Consider the following 20,925-nt stretch of genomic DNA (forward strand, 5'->3'; position numbering starts at 1 on the left):
CGACAAGGGAGAACGCAAAATGCCAAAACTTCGCATCCAGATACCCACACAAACAATCCCAGGGCAATGCCCTATGGATGAACTGGTCAGGGATATTTGCTTACGCTTTTCCTCCTCTCCCTCTCCTTCCCTACCTGGTAAACAAACTCAGTCAAAGCAAACTCAAACTCATATTGATAGCACCAACTTGGGCAAGGCAACCCTGGTACACAACGCTGCTAGACCTATCAGTGGTACCCTGCATCAAATTGCCCAACAGGCCAGATCTGTTGACACAGCACAACCAAAAGATCAGACACCCAGATCCAGCATCGCTGAATCTAGCAATCTGGCTCCTGAAATCCTAGAATTCGGGCACTTACAACTTACCCAAGAATGTATGGAAGTCATAAAACAAGCAAGAAGGCCATCCACCAGGCACTGCTATGCAAGTAAATGGAAGAGGTTTGTTTGCTACTGCCATATTAATCAAATACAACCATTACACACAACTCCAGAACATGTAGTGGGTTACTTGCTTCACTTACAAAAATCTAACCTAGCTTTCTCTTCCATTAAGATTCACCTTGCAGCAATATCTGCATACCTGCAGACTACCTATTCAACTTCCCTATATAAAATACCAGTCATTAAAGCATTCATGGAGGGCCTTAGGAGAATTATACCACCAAGAACACTACCTGTTCCTTCATGGAACCTAAATGTTGTCCTAACTAGACTTATGGGTCCACCTTTTGAACCCATGCACTCCTGCGACATACAGTTCCTAACCTGGAAGGTAGCATTTCTCATCGCCATTACTTCCCTGAGAAGAGTAAGCGAGATTCAGGCGTTTACTATACAGGAACCTTTTATACAACTACACAAAAATAAAGTCGTCCTAAGGACCAATCCTAAATTTTTGCCAAAGGTTATTTCACCGTTCCATCTAAATCAAACAGTGGAACTTCCGGTGTTCTTTCCACAGCCAGATACCGTAGCTGAAAGGGCACTACATACATTAGATGTCAAAAGAGCATTAATGTATTACATTGACAGAACAAAGAACATCAGAAAGACTAAACAACTCTTTATTGCATTTCAAAAACCTCATGCAGGAAACCCAATTTCAAAACAAGGTATAGCCAGATGGATAGTTAAATGCATCCAAATCTGCTACCTTAAAGCTAAACGACAGCTGCCCATTACACCAAGGGCACACTCAACCAGAAAGAAAGGTGCTACCATGGCCTTTCTAGGAAACATCCCAATGCAAGAAATATGTAAGGCAGCCACATGGTCTACGCCTCACACATTCACCAAGCACTACTGTGTAGACGTGTTATCCGCACAACAAGCCACAGTAGGTCAAGCTGTATTAAGGACATTGTTTCAGACTACTTCCACTCCTACAGGCTGATCCACCGCTTTTGGGGAAATAACTGCTTACTAGTCTATTGCAGAACATGCGTATCTACAGCGACAGATGCCATCGAACTGAAAATGTCACTTACCCAGTGTACATCTGTTCGTGGCATCAGTCGCAGTAGATTCGCATGTGCCCACCCGCCTCCCCGGGAGCCTGTAGCAGTTTGGAAGTTACCTTCAATTATTTATATATGTATCATCTCAACCTTAAATAAGTGCATACTTAGTCACTCCATTGCATGGGCACTATTACTACAATTCAACTCCTACCTCACCCTCTGCGGGGAAAAACAATCGAGGATGGAGTCGACGCCCATGCGCAATGGAGACAAAAGGAGGAGTCACTCGGTCCCGTGACTCGAAAGACTTCTTCGAAGAAAAACAACTTGTAACACTCCGGCCCAACACCAGATGGCGAGCTATTGCAGAACATGCGAATCTACTGCGACTGATGCCACGAACAGATGTACACTGGGTAAGTGACATTTTCATTATATGTCACTTACACAAAAACACTTTGAAATTACCTTTTCAACTTTACAGTGTTTTCTTTTTAAAAACAAAAGAAGGATAACCATCCTTGCTGAAATTGGTTAGCTAGAGCCTTTAAACAGTAAGCAATAAATGAAATAAGTTGCTGGAGGTAATTGTATAAATGCAAGGGGTGGCTTCTCCATTAGGGCAGAGGAGCTTTGCCCCCTTGCCAGCAGTGGCAACTGCAAAACCTTTACCAGACTATGTTTATTATCGTTTTCTTGTAAAGGGGCGGGGCCAAAGGGGTGCCGAGCAGTGAGGGAGAGTGCACAGCTTTCTCCCTCAGAGCGCATGTGCATATGGCTGGCCATCTCTGGCAGGCCAAACACACATGTAGGCTCTCTCAACACAGTTGCCGAGCTGAACAGAGCATGCACAGGCTCCCAGTCTACCTGGGAGCGCCCTGGCTGGGCGCTCCCAGCCAATACGTCAGGATATGCCGCAGGGCAGGCTGGGAACCTCTACCTACAGCGACGAAGCAGAGGATACTGAGAAGCAGCGCGGCGGTGTTCAAGTAAGTGTTTTAAAAAATAAAATAAAATGAACAATAGTTTAATGTTTATTCTCCCCCACTCCCTGCCGCCCCACCCCTTCCACACCCTGCGAGCTGCGACTGAATAACGCAAGGGAAGCGATAGAGGCAAATAATTCCTCTGTGAGCACTGTGGACCCCATTTCAGGGTATTTGGAGTATGTGCTGCTGCAGATAACATGCTCTGCACTCTCCTGCCATCTAGAATTGGATTCTGAAGTTGCAAATTGTTGTTCTTCAAAGTAGAGGTTTCGAGGTGATTCCTGATACTTTCCACAGTACTTGCAATGCACCAGGATTTAAACTCCACCTGGGGGAGGAGGTGTTATGGAAAATATGGCTTTTACATTTTGTCCTTACTGCAGTTTTAGGTTTTGGTGCTTGAATCAACATCGGATCTGCAGTCTCTGTAACCCAGGGGACAAAGAATTGACCTGCTTGGCCTCCAAGGCCTTTCGGTGTAAGGCATCATCCAGCACCAATCAGATAGGCAGCGGGCACATTATAGAATGAAGCACCAAGGTTCTTCCGAGCCATGAGCCCCACACAGAATCGAAAATCTTGAGGAAACATATTTGGATAGTGAAAGAGTGATCCCCCCAGTAGACCAGGCCCCCAGTAGACCAGAGCCCCTAACAGGTCTCGTCCAGTGACTTCGACTTCAGAGAACATTCCTATCTTGGGCCCTTAACAAAACTTACATCCAGGGCAAAGGTCCTATCTCTGGTTTCTCAACCAGCACATTTAGAGAATCTTACCTATGAGCTTCAGCCAAGCCTCGGCCCCAGGGCAAGGAACAGCGCTGAGAGAGCCATGCCTTAAGTCCCGAATCGCCTCTAAAGCAGCCTCTGCTTTTGGTGCCCGCTACTGCACCTGAGCCAGCTCCACCCTGAAAGCCAGTCTGCACTGTATGGGTAGCATCAAGACCCTGAGCTTGAACCTCAGCCCTGAGACACCCCATGTTTATCTAGAGAGTTCGCACTGCTTGCCTCAGAGACGACACAGACCCCAAAATCAAGATAAATATCAAAACCACCCCACGTATACAGAATGCCAGCGCAGATCAACCAGGCCCTTAAAAGAACCCACCCACAGATGATAGAGATGACCCCTTGTTCCATTATAATGTTGATTACGCAGACAACCCGTCTTCAAAGCTGTATTCAGTCAACCCCCCCCAGCAGACGATAGCATTGCATACCACGCAGTCATCAGGTGTGTGGTGGACCATCACAATATCCAAGTAGCTTCCTGTAAGGAAATGCCTCCTTGGCATGGTTACCCCCTGACTTTTTGCCTTTGCTGATGCTATGTTTTGAATTGAAAGTGTGCTGAGGCCTGCTAACCAGGCCCCAGCACCAGTGTTCTTTCCTTAACCTGTACTATTGATTCCCCAATTGGCACACCCTGGCATCCAGATAAGTCCCTTGTAACTGGTACCTCTGGTACCAAGGGCCCTGATGCCAGGGAAGGTCTCTAAGGGCTGCAGCATGTATTATGCCACCCTAAGAGACCCCTCACTCAGCACAGACACACTGCTTACCAGCTTGTGTGTGCTAGTGAGAACAAAATGAGTAAGTCGACATGGCACTCCCCTCAGGGTGCCATGCCAGCCTCTCACTGCCTATGCAGTATAGGTAAGACACCCCTCTAGCAGGCCTTACAGCCCTAAGGCAGGGTGCACTATACCATAGGTGAGGGTACCAGTGCATGAGCACTGTGCCCCTACAGTGTCTAAGCAAAACCTTAGACATTGTAAGTGCAGGGTAGCCATAAGAGTATATGGTCTGGGAGTCTGTTTTACACGAACTCCACAGCACCATAATGGCTACTCTGAAAACTGGGAAGTTTGGTATCAAACTTCTCAGCACAATAAATGCACACTGATGCCAGTGTACATTTTATTGTAAAATACACCACAGAGGGCACCTTAGAGGTGCCCCCTGAAACTTAACCGACTATCTGTGTAGGCTGACTGGTTCCAGCAGCCTGCCACACTAGAGACATGTTGCTGGCCCCATGGGGAGAGTGCCTTTGTCACTCTGAGGCCAGTAACAAAGCCTGCACTGGGTGGAGATGCTAACACCTCCCCCAGGCAGGAGCTGTAACACCTGGCGGTGAGCCTCAAAGGCTCACCCCTTTGTCACAGCACCGCAGGACACTCCAGCTAGTGGAGTTGCCCGCCCGCTCCGGCCCCGGCCCCCACTTTTGGCGGCAAGGCCGGAGAAAATAATGAGAATAACAAGGAGGAGTCACTGGCCAGTCAGGACAGCCCCTAAGGTGTCCTGAGCTGAGGTGACTCTAACTTTTAGAAATCCTCCATCTTGCAGATGGAGGATTCCCCCAATAGGATTAGGGATGTGACCCCCTCCCCTTGGGAGGAGGCACAAAGAGGGTGTACCCACCCTCAGGGCTAGTAGCCATTGGCTACTAACCCCCCAGACCTAAACACGCCCTTAAATTTAGTATTTAAGGGCTCTCCCTGAACCTAGAAACTAGATTCCTGCAACAACAAGAAGAAGGACTGCCTAGCTGAAAACCCCTGCAGAGGAAGACCAGAAGACAACAACTGCCTTGGCTCCAGAAACTCACCGGCCTGTCTCCTGCCTTCCAAAGAACTCTGCTCCAGCGACGCCTTCCAAAGGGACCAGCGACCTCTGCATTCTCTGAGGACTGCCCTGCTTCGACGACGACAAGAAACTCCCGAGGACAGCGGACCTGCTCCAAAAAGACTGCAACTTTATCCAAAGAAGCAGCTTTAAAGAACCCTGCAAACTCCCCGCAAGAAGCGTGAGACTTGCAACACTGCACCCGGCGACCCCGACTCGGTTGGTGGAGAACCAACACCTCAGGGAGGACCCCCGGACTACTCTACGACTGTGAGTACCAAAACCTGTCCCCCCTGAGCCCCCACAGCGCCGCCTGCAGAGGGAATCCCGAGGCTTCCCCTGACCGCGACTCTCTGAAACCTAAGTCCCGACGCCTGGAAAAGACCCTGCACCCGCAGCCCCCAGGACCTGAAGGACCGGACTTTCACTGCAGAAGTGACCCCCAGGAGTCCCTCTCCCTTGCCCAAGTGGAGGTTTCCCCGAGGAAGCCCCCCCTTGCCTGCCTGCAGCGCTGAAGAGATCCCTTGATCTCTCATTGACTTCCATTGCGAACCCGACGCTTGTTCTAACACTGCACCCGGCCGCCCCCGCGCCGCTGAGGGTGAAATTTCTGTGTGGGCTTGTGTCCCCCCCGGTGCCCTACAAAACCCCCCTGGTCTGCCCTCCGAAGACGCGGGTACTTACCTGCTGGCAGACTGGAACCGGGGCACCCCCTTCTCTCCATTGAAGCCTATGCGTTTTGGGCACCACTTTGAACTCTGCACCTGACCGGCTCTGAGCTGCTGGTGTGGTAACTTTGGGGTTGCTCTGAACCCCCAACGGTGGGCTACCTTGGACCAAGAACTGAACCCTGTAAGTGTCTTACTTACCTGGTAAAACTAACAAAAACTTACCTCCCCCAGGAACTGTGAAAATTGCACTGTGTCCACTTTTAAAATAGCTATTTGTGAATAACTTGAAAAGTATACATGCAATTGAAATGATTCAAAGTTCCTAATGTACTTACCTGCAATACCTTTCAAACAAGATATTACATGTTAACTTTGAACCTGTGGTTCTTAAAATAAACTAAGAAAAGATATTTTTCTATACAAAACCTATTGGCTGGATTTGTCTCTGAGTGTGTGTACCTCATTTATTGTCTATGTGTATGTACAACAAATGCTTAACACTACTCCTTGGATAAGCCTACTGCTCGACCACACTACCACAAAATAGAGCATTAGTATTATCTCTTTTTACCACTATTTTACCTCTAAGGGGAACCCTTGGACTCTGTGCATGCTATTCCTTACTTTGAAATAGCACATACAGAGCCAACTTCCTACACTTCCTTATTGAGATATTGTCAAAAACAGCATTATGTCCATTTTCTGCTGATGCTCAAATTCTCAAAACTTCAAAGACCCAGTCAAAGCTAGAGTTGCCATGCTCAGAGTCGAAATTAAAGTATAACGCAGCAGCAGAATAGCCATCCACATCAAAGATCAGGTCCCACCAGATTCACTTGTTTTGCATAGTGCACTCAAAAGAAAACTTGAGCGGGATATAGGAGATAACAAACAACCTGACAAAGGAAGCAAGCAAATCAATGCTACAGGCGAGGGGATAGTTATGGGTGTGCTGTGTCCCTGCTATGCAGTGGTGGCCAGACAACTCTGCTGTGTTGCTGCCAAGATATCACGGATACCACTGGAAGGAGATGGAGGAGTTAGTAAAGCACATTGAGAATGTTTACAAAAAGCACTGAAAAAAGCTCATTCAAGAGTAGAAAATAATACAAACACAAACAGGTGCACTTTTGACAGCTGACAGTGCATCCAGAGAAACCAACACCAGCATTGTCCTCTGTCGTCAACCACCTTCTCAGTGTGCCTTTCTAAGGGGAACTTCATTCTATTTTGACCCACACTTTGGAAAAGATTCAAAAAGATTCAAAAACTCCAAAAGTCATGGGGGCACGCCACACCCAGCCTACAAAAGTCAGGGTTTTGAAGGCAACAAGCACAGGCCTGAGTCAGGTCCATGGTCACCTCATTGTGCTAGCCACAGCAGATCTTCCGGAAGATCAGACATCTATGGAGTCATCAGGGCAACATCCATCGCAAGCTATGAGCTGCCCGAAGAAAGGGACACCTGCCTCCAAATAGTGACCTTCCACACAGGACTACATCAGCGGCGACCACCAGATGCTGCTGCAAGACGTACACCACACCAGAGTTTATTCCCCATACCTTTCTACCACCAAGAAAGGCAGGATGTTGCAGCTAATATTAGCCCTCCAGTAGCTCACCAGTACATCATGTCCAAGCATTCAAAATGGCAACTCCCCAAAGGCAACATTCTGCTCTGCATCGAGTTCTACAAAGTTACCTTGTACCTCAAGGATGCCCATATCTACGTCCTCATTCACTTGGGACACCACCAGTACCTTTGGGTTTGTGGTATGTGGAATGCATTACCAGCTCAAATGCTACAGTTTGGAGACACAGCATTTCTCTGGGGATTCACCAGATGCTTGGCTGTAGCAGCAATGCATCTTCGCTGCAACGCCAGTCGTGTCTTTCATTAACATGAGCGATTCGCTGGTAAAGAGCAACAACTACACCTTGTCACTGTGGCAGCTTAACTCCAAAATAGAGGCCATCAGTCACCCTTCAAGGTACAAGTTGTTAGACCCTTTATGGAAGGTCCTAAAAGAGTATTCCCTTTTAGAGTGCCACAAGTCTTCTCATCAAACCTCAGTATTATTCTTGCATGGCTCATTGGGATGACATTTGCACTGTTACAATCTTGTCCACTGCAGTTGTTTCCTGGAAAGTGGTCTTCCTCATTGCAATCATTTCTCTCTTTTGAGTTAGTGAACTGCAAGCCCTAAAGATAAAAGAGACATTCTTTCAAGTGCACAAAAATCTGTTCGTCCTGAGGATACACCCTCGCTTTCTGCCTGAAGTCATCATCTCTTTCCACGTCTACCAAGCTACTGATTTGCAACTTTTTTCCCCACAGCCTCAGTCAGCTGCGGAAAGAGTCTTACATGCTCAAGCAGGTTTTGTAAGATTAACTGTTAAATGTATCTGAGTTTGCTTGACCAAAGCCAAGCTTACGCTACACTTTGCTCCAAGAGCACACGTGAAAATGGAGCCGCTGCGTCTTTCCTGTGCAACATTCCACTCAGACTTGTTTAACTGCAACATGGTCCACAACCCTCATCTTCACCCAGCATTACTATGTGGTCATTCATGCCAGGAATGAGACACAAGTTGGGCAAACTGTACTTAAAACTTACAAGCCACCAGGTTAGGGAGAAAGGTTCTGTTTTTTAGTTTCTGCGGAGGATTCTTGCTAAAAGCAAATGACGCCAACAGAAAATTGTACAGTCGGTATCCAGCCTGTAATGCTTTAGGTTTGTATGCGCTCTCCCACCTCCCCAAATGTGAGCTTGAGCTATTAAGTTTTTAACAACTTTTATTTTTTAATTTGTTTTTACATATATTCATCAGTACACATAGACGTTATTGCGTCACGTCTCTATTTCTTCGTACACTCACTTGTATGTGAAAAACATAATCTGAGGTGGGGGTCTGTGTCCTGGTACATTGTTGGTTTTGAGGAAGATGATGTGAGCATCTAGAAACCGAAACATCTACTTCGAATAAAACCAACTTGAACGTCTGCACCCAACCGTACATGGCAGGTGTGTGGAGAGCATGTGAATCTACAGCACTACAAACTGTAACAAGTTTCTTACAAGGAAGTAACCTTTTCCTTCTTTCATTCCAGATTTGTAACAGGTTGTGTTTTCCCCTTTTTTCCAGGAATGGGATGCAATGAGTGCACACATCCCACCTGCCAGCACTCGCTGAATCTCCTGGGGATTGGCCAGTGTGTGGAGTGTGAGAACGGTGTGCTGGTGTTGGACCCCACCTCCGGCCCAAAGTGGAAGATGGCCTGCAACAAATGCAACGTAATAGTTCACTTCTTTGAGAACGCTCACAAGGTGCGGGTGTCGCCGGAGAACTGTGAACTGTGTGACGCTTCGCTCGTCATCGTGGACTTTAACAAGGCCAGATCGCCACTTCCGGGAGACGAAACACAGCACACGGGTTGTGTCTTCTGCGACCCAGTCTTCCAGGACCTGGTAGAACTAAAGCACGCGACCATGCGACATCCCATGCATCGGGGAGGTCAGGGCAAGCGGCAGGGACGTGGGAGGGGGCGCAGGCCAGGAGGCAGGGGGAACCCCAAAAAGCCAAAAGACAGAATGGCAGCTCTGGCTGCATATTTTGTGTGATAGGGCACCAAGAAAAGCATCTGCCATTTTGGTGTTTGTTTTTCTTTCTTTTTTTTTTTTTTAGGAAAAAAATATATATTAAACTAAGAACAAACTTTAAACGTTATCCTCATTATCGAAAGTATATTTTATATAGTACATGAAAAATGTTTATGTAATGCTTCATGCAGCTTTTACTCAGCTGAACTATTTCTAAACTTGTAAACATCTGGTCAACCTCAGGGCTCGTCCAATCAATTTATATAGCACTAACTTTACACATTTTCATTATCAAACCAATATAAACATACAAACTGGCAAACACAATAGCAAGAATAAACAAATAGACATCTGCTTCAAATGGAAGGCATATCTGCATCAGAGGTTTCAGCTGGGCAGTGCACTGACCTTAGAACATGGCTACCCATGTAATGCTTTCTCGATTTACAGAGGTTCAAGGAGAGCTGGACGAAATGTTAAAATGTTAAAATCAGAAACAAACTAGGACGAATACCAGGACAGGATAAAACTTGAAGCCAGGATTTCTACACTCCTCAGTACAACTTTTACGTGTGACAATCTCTTTACTGCTCATAATACATTCAGTATGGTGTAGTGGTCTCAGAGGGTTATGTAGACACTAAATGCCTGCTTGAGGTTTGTTCATTGTGCCTGCCATGCTTTTGCTGGATGCCTGCTTAATTTACCCCCCCCCCCCCTCCGAATTCCAAAGTCAGAGGACAACAAATTAACTAAAGCTGAATGCCTCGAAGAACCAAACCTAAAAGTCCCTATTTTGACCATCTATCTTCACAAGTTTCCAAAATCACTTTTTGGATCAAACTCCTAGCCTCAAATGTGGCTCAGATTCCTGTGATGTTGTAAACCACATATCAATTTTTAGGGCCAAGTCTGATTTGTTTGATCTTTCTCACACACAGACTGCACCCATGTAGCTTGAGTGCATGGCTAGGAGACCAGGCACCCTGACCCACCATAAGTTCAGTGACGTTATAGCATGCTATAGATTCAGTTGTGTTTTCACACGTTGCCAACCCCAGCTTATTGAGATAGAAACATCCGGACTTAACAGTAGATGAAGTTCAGTAATACCAACCCCCCCCCCCCCCCCCACCACTCTTTTTCTTTTTGTATGTTTTGCTATTTTAGCTATCGGACTTCATAAGTGCATGTCCTACAACTTCTTCTTTTCTCTGTCACTCTCCTTTTTCCCCCATTCTCTCTCCAGTCCTCCTTCTGTTTTTTCACTCCACTTGTGTAGATACTAGTGTATTCCTCCCCCACCCCACACTTCCTCCATATCAGTCTCAGCCTGCGGCCAACTTCAAACTCTGCTGTTGCTTGCTCTTTTTCTCTCTCGCCCCTTTCTCTGTTCTTCTTCTGAGGGCCCCTACTCTGTGCCTACTGTGTTAGCGTTGCCAGTGCTTGTAGAATTGCGTTTCAAGCTTTAGCAAAGTAAATAGCGGCAGGAGGCTCTCTTGGAATGTCGTCTTGTATGCAATCTGACGGCCATCTTGGAGGTGTGCATAATAACAATGTAAGACGGCCAACTGCCACCTTTGGCTTCACAATTGCTTGTGCTGCAGTACAAGCATTGGCAAAGGCAATACCATCAGTGAACAAGCACTGGCAAAGCAAAACCGAATGGCTGTGCTAACGCTTGTTTAGATATGAACCACAGCCTGTAGCCAACTAGCCAATCTCAAATTCCTGCAAGGTCAGTACTCTTTCATTTTGTTAATCAGAATAGGGGGTCCGGGTAGAAGGACGGCATAGTTTGCATACAAATGCTCATGATTTGATGTTTGCTTTTAAATCTTTTATTTTGTATAGCACGAGTTCACATTAGTAGAGGTTTCACTTCAAATATTGTACATGATACCAATTAGCGTTGGAAAATAGCAAATGACTTAGCTGAAGAAGTACAGTCTTGGAACAAGTAGCAGTAGATGAGAATACTGATATTTGATGAGGAAAGGCCCGTATAAGGCCCTGTTGTTGGTGGTGTCCAGCAGCAGAAGTATGCACAGGTCTCTAATGTGGCTTTGCTCCGCTAGTCTGGCCCGCAGTTCCATTCGTCATGCCTTGTCCTCTCCCTCACAACTGTAGCTCCCTTGTAGAGCCTGGACTGTTTTTTGCAAACAACCGCAAGGCTCTATAATGTTACGCCACTCGTCCTCCGCTCCTATTGACCCTGCCAATATGGGAGCCTTGGTAGGCAAGCGTCTATTTACAGCCATGATGTAGTTAGCAGTGTGTTTGGTTTGCTGCAAATGGATGGATGGATGCAGGGTGTGGGATTAAAGTGGTGATATTAGGTAGGCTTAGTAATTGGGAACCTTGGGCAAATGACATAGGAAGAGAATAAGAAGCAACTAATTTCCAGTGTTGTGCAGGATAATCGAAACTCTCATCTCCATTGCTTTATGCTTCCTTCACTCTTCTCCCTCTCCCCCCATACAAGCTATCCCGAGCAACATGCTGATGAAGCCAAGGTTAAAGGCCCAAAGGGATTCAGACCAAGCTCAGATTCAATGTCTAGCCCGTCTTTCTGTCGTATACCGGAGTGATGACCAGGGACCATCTTCCAAAGAAACTCCCTCTACTTTCCAAAAGTCGAGGTCCTTGGAAGGAAGAAGAGGAAGGAAGGATACTGTGAGATAAACCAAGTCCACTACTTCTTGCTTCTTTAGTTGAGTAGAGCCATATGCCCATACCAACTTGACCAGCAAAACATTATATCTAGGGGACAATACTATGCCCCTCAAAAACAAGGGAGGGTTTGTGGCCTTAAATGGGAGATAAAACATCAAACCTTTGGTTGTTGAGACCTTGGTCAAGGGATCTCGTACCCTTATAAGAGGATCTCAGACAAGGAATGACTCTTCAGAGCCCTCATTTCAAGACGCACATTCTGAGATATCCATATCAGATAAAGTTAGATAACAGAAGACAGGAAATTCACAAGTGCTTCAAGAAGATGGCTGTTTGTGTCCTATAAGCGTGTGCCCCATTACTCACTTGCTGTAGAATGGACTAACCTCAGATAATCCCGGTAACCACAGAAGCAGCCAAAGTGGCCCAGAAGATGTTCATCAAACAGCCCAGAGTGTGAAAGCAAAGGAAAGCATTGACAAAATATACTATGATATAAGGACCCTCAGTGTGAGTGTACCGATAAGGAAAGAGGTGGTCTCCCTACAAGAAATGCAAAGAATAGAGATTGTGTGCTTAAATAAGGAGTAGCGAAAAAAATCATCCTGCTAAACCCTTCAGCTTTTGCCACCTCACTGCCATTTCTTACAGGAGTAGAAAGCTGTACTGTGTAATGAGCATTGCAGCATGCTGACTAACTGAGACGAAGACTGTTTAAAGATCTGGGTTTGCGACCTCCCAACTCATTTATCCGGCATCACTAAGAACTCTGCAGCTCATCTGGCCAAATTCACCATAAATGAACCTGCAATTATCAAGCATTGCCAGAGGATGAGTAACTTGGAGACATTTCCCAAGCCTACATCAGTGATATGCCTGCACCTTAGAACCCTGGAGTGATCATATTTGCTTCATCTGGTCTCTAAGAGATTGAGTTTTTCCTCTTGCCCTGAGACTTGAGTTATGTTCCAATGGATGGTGCTGGTCGCCCTGAATCACAAAATGTTTGATGCCTCTCTCTAGTCCTTATGGTAAAAGATCTAGTGTCTTAAGTTGCAGTTGGACTCTAATCGTAAATTTAAGTTTGGTCCTCTAAATGTCACCACTAACTAATCATTTGACTGCGACAGACTCCATTTTGAGATGCAGCCTCTGAAGTAGAGTCCTGCTGGAGCCCCATCCCTTAAAAGATCGAATGCTTGGTAAGGCCAAGTGCACCACTGGGCCGGCCTCACCTGTAGTCCTATTTGCCACATTCATTCATTCATTACATTAATTCATTGCCAGATTTATATAGTGCATGGCTACCGGAAACCGGGCCTCCCATTGCTGAAGAGTACTGGAAAGCAACCGACTTTTATTTTGATTTTGGAAAAAGGAATGTTTTTAGTTGCTTGCAAAAGCTTAGTCAATTCTTTTTGCTTCTCAGGCTCACCAGGAGAGAATTCCATAACTTGGGTGCGAAGTAAGAAAAAGACTGCCCACCACCCCTGGCTCTTCTTATCTTGGGTATAACAAGGAGGGCTAGGGAGGACGATCTCAGGGATCTCCTCCGTAGATAAGGGAGAATCAGTTGTTGAATGATTTTTGGGCCCTGCTTGTACTTGGCCTGATGAATCAAACCGAGTCTCTTAATCTGCATCCTACTCCAAATTGGGAGCCAGTGCAGGGATTTTAGTGCACCAGTTGCTGAACTAAATTTAGGGATCCCCAGATGAATCCTAGCAGCAGAATTCTGAATAAGTTGTAATTTCCTAATGACTGTTTTAGGACTCCCTAGGTAAATAGAATTACTGTAATGCAGGCAAGATAATCTCACTCCCTGGATCATGATCCTTCTGGCTTCTAATGGAAGTCATTTCAAGATTTTTCATAGGGCCCTCAGCAAGCAGAAACAGGTGCCTGTAATTCTGTGTGCCTGTGAAGCCATGGACAGTTTGTGATCTAATATAAAGCCCAGGCTTTTTACGTCAGTTCTTTGTGAGGGCACTCACCCAGCATAGATGGGCAACTGACTTGTTGCCAAATGGACGCGTTATTGCCCACCAGCAGTACCATGTTTTTCTCCCCATTTAATTTAAGACCACTGTTTCCCATCCATTTGGCTACCTCCCTCAAACAGTTGTTAAGCTTCGTGGAGGTGCTCTGAATATCCTGGGATAATGAGATGACCAATTGAGTATCAACCGCGTAAGAAATCATTGCAAATCTAGATACCTCCACAATATCGGATAAAGAACGCACATAGATATTGAAGAGGGTTGGACTTAGCGATGAGTCTTGAGGGACACCACACCTCAACTTATGACTAGAAGAATAACAAGATCCTTCAAGGCCCTGAAAACTCATTTCGCTGAAAAACGAGATTAGCCAACTTGGCACAGAAGCGGAGACCTCAATGTTTTCCAAGCGTTCTATTAGCACATCATGCGAGACTGTGTCAAATGCTGCACTCAGATTGAGAAGAATGAATGCTGCTCGAACCACCTGAGTCCAGGATCGGCTTACGGTCTTCAGTTGCTCTTAATAAAGCTGTTTCTGTGCTATGACCCGCCTGAAAACCTGTCTGGGTGGGATGAAGGATATTATTGGACTTCAAGAACGTTGACAACTTGTCATTGAGGAGATCATTTAAAAAAGAATCTGTCTTTGGTGCTCGAGTGAGACCACTTGTTCTTGCTAGGTGGAGAGATTTTAGAGTCAAGTGATTCTTGGTTGTTTAAGCTGGAAGCTAAGCTGACAGTTTTTAAACCACAGAGATGTCTAACTTGTGATAGAGACTTCTAACCGCTGATTCCTCACCTTTTGAATATTCCTCTGATGTCAGACTGGATTGAGAAACTTTTTGGTAGTACCTCAGTGTGTTGCAAGGTGGCTCCATGTGATCCGACACTGACGATTTTCCACACCGGAAATGACGTGCAGGCCTACAAAGGCACCACTCCTGTAAGCTGTTACCAAATGCTTGCTGTATGTGCCGCAAGACATGGATCTAGAGCTTCTCTTGTCTCTCAGAGTGTTTTTGTCACCTAGTTTCCACATTTTCTACAGTGAGCATGGGATGGTACCCCTTAAGACAGGTTTGAAGCCCCGTAATGACTATCACAAACAGATGTCCGTGACAGCTACCCATCATGGGCCATATTACATATACGGCTCACTTTCCCTTTGCAGCACAGCACATCTTTAAATAGGTGCTCTGTGTGCAAACAGGGAAAGTGTGCCGCCATATTACTGTAAATGCACTGCTCCCAGGACAGCCGCGAGCTTGGCTGCCCTGGGGGCAGCATATTCAAGTGAAATATGGAGCAGCGGCTTCAAAGGTGCTCTGTGCTTCACTGTGCAAGTAGCAAACCACCTGCACTTTAAAGAGCGGGTGAGATTCCCTTGCATGCAGGAGCAGTGAGTCGCTGCACTTGCCTGCAAGGGAGGTACCAGGGGGGTCCACGCCCCCCCCTTTCTCCCCTCCATAGGACTGCCTTTAGGAGGCACACTGAAAGTTTTAGTGCACCCCCTAAAGGCATGTTTGCCTTTGCACCTGTGTCAATAACACTGCCACATGCTCATGCAAATGAGGGAATGCCCTCTAATAATAGCACTGGTGCTACATGTACCCCCAGCTATCTTTATTACAGGAGGGGTTACACAAGGGTCTGCAGCTCCTTTTGTAATACTAAGGTGCCCCATGGGCGCACATGCCTGTTGCGCCCTCCCTGCACTCTCTGTAATATAGCCCCCAGGTGTGTATGTGGTGTCTGGAGTCGGGCCGCGACTCCAAGACCTGCAGGGACTGTTTGTTAATGAACCCAAAGGCCATTAGGGAAGGCAAGGTGAAACTTTATGATGCAGAATAATGGTAGCTGTGGAAAGGACTCATGCACATCTGACAATACACAGTGTGGGTATGTATTAATTGTGTCCGAATACAATGAGGATATAATGGTGCTTCTGCAATGCCTGAATAGACCCCCTGCTACCTAAGGATGTCATATAAGATGGCAACCGCAGTCGCCCCAGCGAAACACAAAAACAAACAAAAAATGACAACAGAGCACACAAGAGCATAGTATTCAAATAATGTTCAAAGTACAAAAGTGATTCAGTTTAGAACATATCCATGTTTAGTGCAGGGAAACACATAAATCGTCCATACAACCAACACACTGGTCTTTCTCAAGGCCTATGTATAAGACGTCTGAACAAATAACATTTATTGTGGAATTTAGAAGTATAGTCCAATATGACTTTCAAACAGGTAAGACACCTTAGATTAAGCGGAAGTAGTGTATATGGCATATATGGTAGCCCATATTAAAGAGTTATATCCAGGGAATTATAATCCCAGGTTAGGTGGTAAGAAGATAGCACTGAGGGCGGTAAGAGGGTGTTGACGAAGATTATTCCAGTGAGGAACGCAGGAGACCACAGCCCGTCTGGATCTGAGTGTGACACTCATCCAAGTGAAGCAAGTTGGGAGAATCTTTGCCACAAGAACGAACTGGGCCATAGGATGCAATCGAAAGTAACAAAACAGAGTATAAATCTGCCACGGACAGTGTGACCACGCAGTCCAGAAAACCACGTGCCAAAACACAGGGAGCATAGTTTAAATATCTTAAATACAGTTAGAAATAGAAGCACAAGGAGCAGTACATCATATTGCCCCATACTGAACAAAAAACACAGATAAAACCTAAAAATAAAATAAAAATCTTGGTAACAAGAAGGCAGAGAGACATTACAAGAAGCCCTATTGGCGGAAAAAGGTACATTAGAAAAAGGCGAATGAGATGGTTTGAGAAACTGGCACCTCATTTTCTGAATTTCGGGAAGATGTAGAATTGATGATAGAAGGTATCTGAGAGTATCATCACCAACAAACATCGAGAGGTTTGATGACTAACTTCATTACCAGGAGACCTCTTGACCACCAAAATCGTCCTTGCCTGTTGGGGAGATATTTTATTCAAACTTCTCCTGCTCCACCAACCTTCACCCAAAATTAAAGCAGCTCCGTTAGATGGTTTGACAATTTGGGCAGGAATCGTGAAATATGATTCCCTGTATCTAACATTAGTGAGATTCTTGATTAAAAGCCAATCGCCTGCGTTGAACGGAATATTCTTCACATGATGTCTCTTGACAAAATTGTTTTTGTTGCATCACAACCTTTGAGACTACCTCACATTCGGTAAAATTAGCAGTTTTCTCATTAATGCCCACAATCCAGTCAAGACTTGAATTAGATTTAGGTAGCCTTTTATGAAGGAACAGATGTGCCTGTGGTACTATGTGGTGTGATGAGATAAGGCCAATTTTTATTTTAAATAGAAAATCTTCCCCCTTTGTGTGGAGGGGAAATGCGTGCCATTATCTGTGACAATTTCCCTTGTTGCCCCTTCGATCTCAAAAATTAGTTGAAGAACATGATAAGGGCATCCGTATTGGGAATAAGTGGGAAATCGAAATATATCCATTTAGGAAAATAGTCAACCAGAACCAATATATACTTCTTGGTACTGGAAAGAAGTTCAAAAGGACCTGCAAAGTCAAGAACCAGCTTTTGTCAAGCCTCCTCAGATAATAGGACCATGTGTAGGGAAGTCTTGTGTCCTCAAATGTATGTTAGAAACCAAACAAGCAGTGCAACCACCGATGAACGTAAGTACTTGTGATTCCCTAGAGTGCCACCATAAGGCTTGTTTTAAAATTTTACAAGTGAAGTTCATACACAAATGACCCTTGTGTCCTTTCTTTAATGAACAACTCCCTGATAGCTGTGGGAGGAACACACAAGTCATGTTGTAACAAAACATCAGCAATGGCTAGTTCACCTGCTCCTTGGGTAAAAGGCCTGAGAGGAGGCTCTACGTTTCACTCCTTTGGCCAGCCTTCCTTTATGTAGCCGAAAACAGATTAAAGAACATCATCTGTGGATGCGTCAGACCATTTTGTATGAAAAATAATACCATGGTCACCCAGAATGTCATCCAACCAAGCTACAATACATTCATTGTTATTAGAAGATTCTGATTCCTCATTAATTGGTAATCTGGACAGACAGTCATCTCTGAAGTTCTTGGCCCCAGCTTTTTCTATTTCACTGTGAAGTTAAACTCTTGTAATTTTGACCGCAATCTCGTCAACCTTGAGGAAGCCTTGCGGGAGTCATTTCCACTTTACATACAAATCAAATGTTTGTGATCTGTAAACAGATCGAAATGTGAACTCCTAGGAAAGGTATTGATTTTTTTCTACAACCAGGAACAAGCTAATGCCTCTCTCTCCAGGTACTGTGGTTGGATTCTGCTTTACTCAGAGAATGAGGGGCAAAGGAATTTTGCAATGTTCCTTGTCATTGCAAAAAATGTGTTAAGATGGCCCCTAGGCCAATCTGACTGCACATTTCATACCCACAGCAGATGGTGTTAGTGCAGGCGCATGACAAATGTGTTGCTCGATTTTGTGAAATGCACCATGTACAGAATTTGACCAAAAATACTTGTAAGGAAATGCCTCCTTGGCATGGTTACCCCCTGACTTTTTGCCTTTGCTGATGCTATGTTTTGAATTGAAAGTGTGCTGAGGCCTGCTAACCAGGCCCCAGCACCAGTGTTCTTTCCCTAACCTGTACTTTTGATTCCACAATTGGCACACCCTTGCATCCAGGTAAGTCCCTTGTAAGTGGTACCCCTGGTACCAAGGGCCCTGATGCCAAGGAAGGCCTCCAAGGGCTGCAGCATGTCTTATGCCACCCTGGAGACCCCTCACTCAGCACAGACACACTGCTTGCCAGCTTGTGTGTGCTGGTGAGAACAAAACGAGTAAGTCGACATGGCACTCCCCTCAGGGTGCCATGCCAGCCTCTCACTGCCTATGCAGGTATAGATAAGTCACCCCTCTAGTAGGCCTTACAGCCCTAAGGCAGGGTGCACTATACCATAGGTGAGGGCACCAGTGCATGAGCACTGTGCCCCTACAGTGTCTAAGCAATACCTTAGCCATAAGAGTATATGGTCTGGGAGTCTGTTTTACACGAACTCCACAGCACCATGATGGCTACACTGAAAACTGGGAAGTTTGGTATCAAACTTCTCAGCACAATAAATGCACACTGATGCCAGTGTACATTTTATTGTAAAATACACCACAGAGGGCACCTTAGAGGTGCCCCATGAAACCTTAACCAACTATCTGTGTAGGCTGACTGGTTCCAGCAGCCTGCCACACTAGAGACATGTTGCTGGCCCCATGGGGAGAGTGCCTTTGTCACTCTGAGGCCAGTAACAAAGCCTTCACTGGGTGGAGATGCTAACACCTCCCCCAGGCAGGAGCTGTAACACCTGGCGGTGAGCCTCAAAGGCTCACCCCTTTGTCACAGCACCGCAGGACACTCCAGCTAGTGGAGTTGCCCGCCCCCTCCGGCCACGGCCCCCACTTTTGGCGGCAAGGCCGGAGGAAACAAAGAAAACAACAAGGAGGAGTCACTGGCCAGTCAGGACAGCCCCTAAGGTGTCCTGAGCTGAGGTGACTCTAACTTTTAGAAATCCTCTATCTTGCAGATGGAGGATTCCCCCAATAGGATTAGGGATGTGACCCCCTCCCCTTGGGAGGAGGCACAAAGAGGGTGTACTCACCCTCAGGGCTAGTAGCCATTGGCTACTAACCCCCCAGACCTAAACACGCCCTTAAATTTAGTATTTAAGGGCTTCCCTGACCCTAAGAATTTAGATTCCTGAAACTACAAGAAGAAGAGGACTGCTGAGCTGAAAAACCCCTGCAGAGGAAGAACAGAAGACACCCACTGCTTTGCCCCCAGACTTACCGGCCTGTCTCCTGCCTTCCAAAGAAACCTGCTCCAGCGACGCTTTCCAAGGGACCAGCGACCTCTGAATCCTCTGAGGACTGCCCTGCTTCGAGAAAGACAAGAAACTCCCGAGGACAGCGTCCCTGCTCCAAAAGAACTGCAACTTTGTTTCAAGTAGCAGATTTAAAGACCCCTGCAACTCCCCGCAAGAAGAGTGAGACTTGCAACACTGCACCCGGCGACCCCGACTCGACTGGTGGAGAACCACCACCTCAGGGAGGACCCTCCGGCGACTCCAAGACTGTGAGTAACCAAAGTTGTCCCCCCTGAGCCCCCACAGCGACGCCTGCAGAGGGAATCCCGAGGCTCCCCCCTGACCGCGACTGCCTGAACTCCATTTCCCGACGGCTGGAAAAGACCCTGCACCCGCAGCCCCCAGCACCTAAAGGAACGTAACTCCTGTGCAGGAGTGACCCCCAGGAGGCCCTCTCCCTTGCCCAGGTGGTGGCTACCCCGAGGAGCCCCCCCCCTTGCCTGCCTGCAACGCTGAAGAGATCCCTTGATCTCTCATAAGAAACCATTGAAAACCCGACGCGTGTTTGCACACTGCACCCGGCCGCCCCGCGCTGCTGAGGGTGTACTTTTTGTGCTGACTTGTGTCCCCCCCGGTGCCCTACAAAATCCCCCTGGTCTGCCCTCCGAAGACGCGGGTACTTACCTGCTGGCAGACTGGAACCGGGGCACCCCCTTCTCTCCATTATAGCCTATGTGTTTTGGGCACCTCTTTGACCTTTGCACCTGACCGGCCCTGAGCTGCTGGTGTGATAACTTTGGGGTTGCTCTGAACCCCCAACGGTGGGCTACCTTGGACCAAAAACTGAAACCTGTAAGTGACTTACTTACCTGTTAAAACTAACATTACTTTACCTCCCCCAGGAACTGTGAAAATTGCACTGTGTCCACTTTTAAAACCGCTTATTGTGTTTTATGTAAAAAGTATACATGCTAATGTAATGATTCAAAGTTCCTAAAGTACTTACCTGCAATACCTTTCAAATGAGATATTACATGTAGAATTTGAACCTGT

The 20,925-nt window shown here is 46.2% G+C and overlaps 1 protein-coding gene across 1 annotated transcript in view; it reads left to right on the forward strand.

Annotated features, from left to right (window-relative positions):
- The window catches only part of TOP3B (DNA topoisomerase III beta), a 139,402-nt gene extending 129,920 nt beyond the window's left edge, over positions 1-9,482 (forward strand). The window contains exon 18 of the mRNA XM_069215240.1: positions 8,901-9,482. Within this exon, the coding sequence (XP_069071341.1) occupies positions 8,901-9,376 (476 nt within the window). The 3' untranslated portion in view covers positions 9,377-9,482. The remainder of the gene's footprint in view (positions 1-8,900) is intronic.
- The last annotated feature ends 11,443 nt before the right edge of the window (positions 9,483-20,925 follow it).

This window comes from Pleurodeles waltl, chromosome 11 (assembly GCF_031143425.1).
Source record: "Pleurodeles waltl isolate 20211129_DDA chromosome 11, aPleWal1.hap1.20221129, whole genome shotgun sequence".
Lineage (NCBI taxonomy): Eukaryota > Metazoa > Chordata > Amphibia > Caudata > Salamandridae > Pleurodeles > Pleurodeles waltl.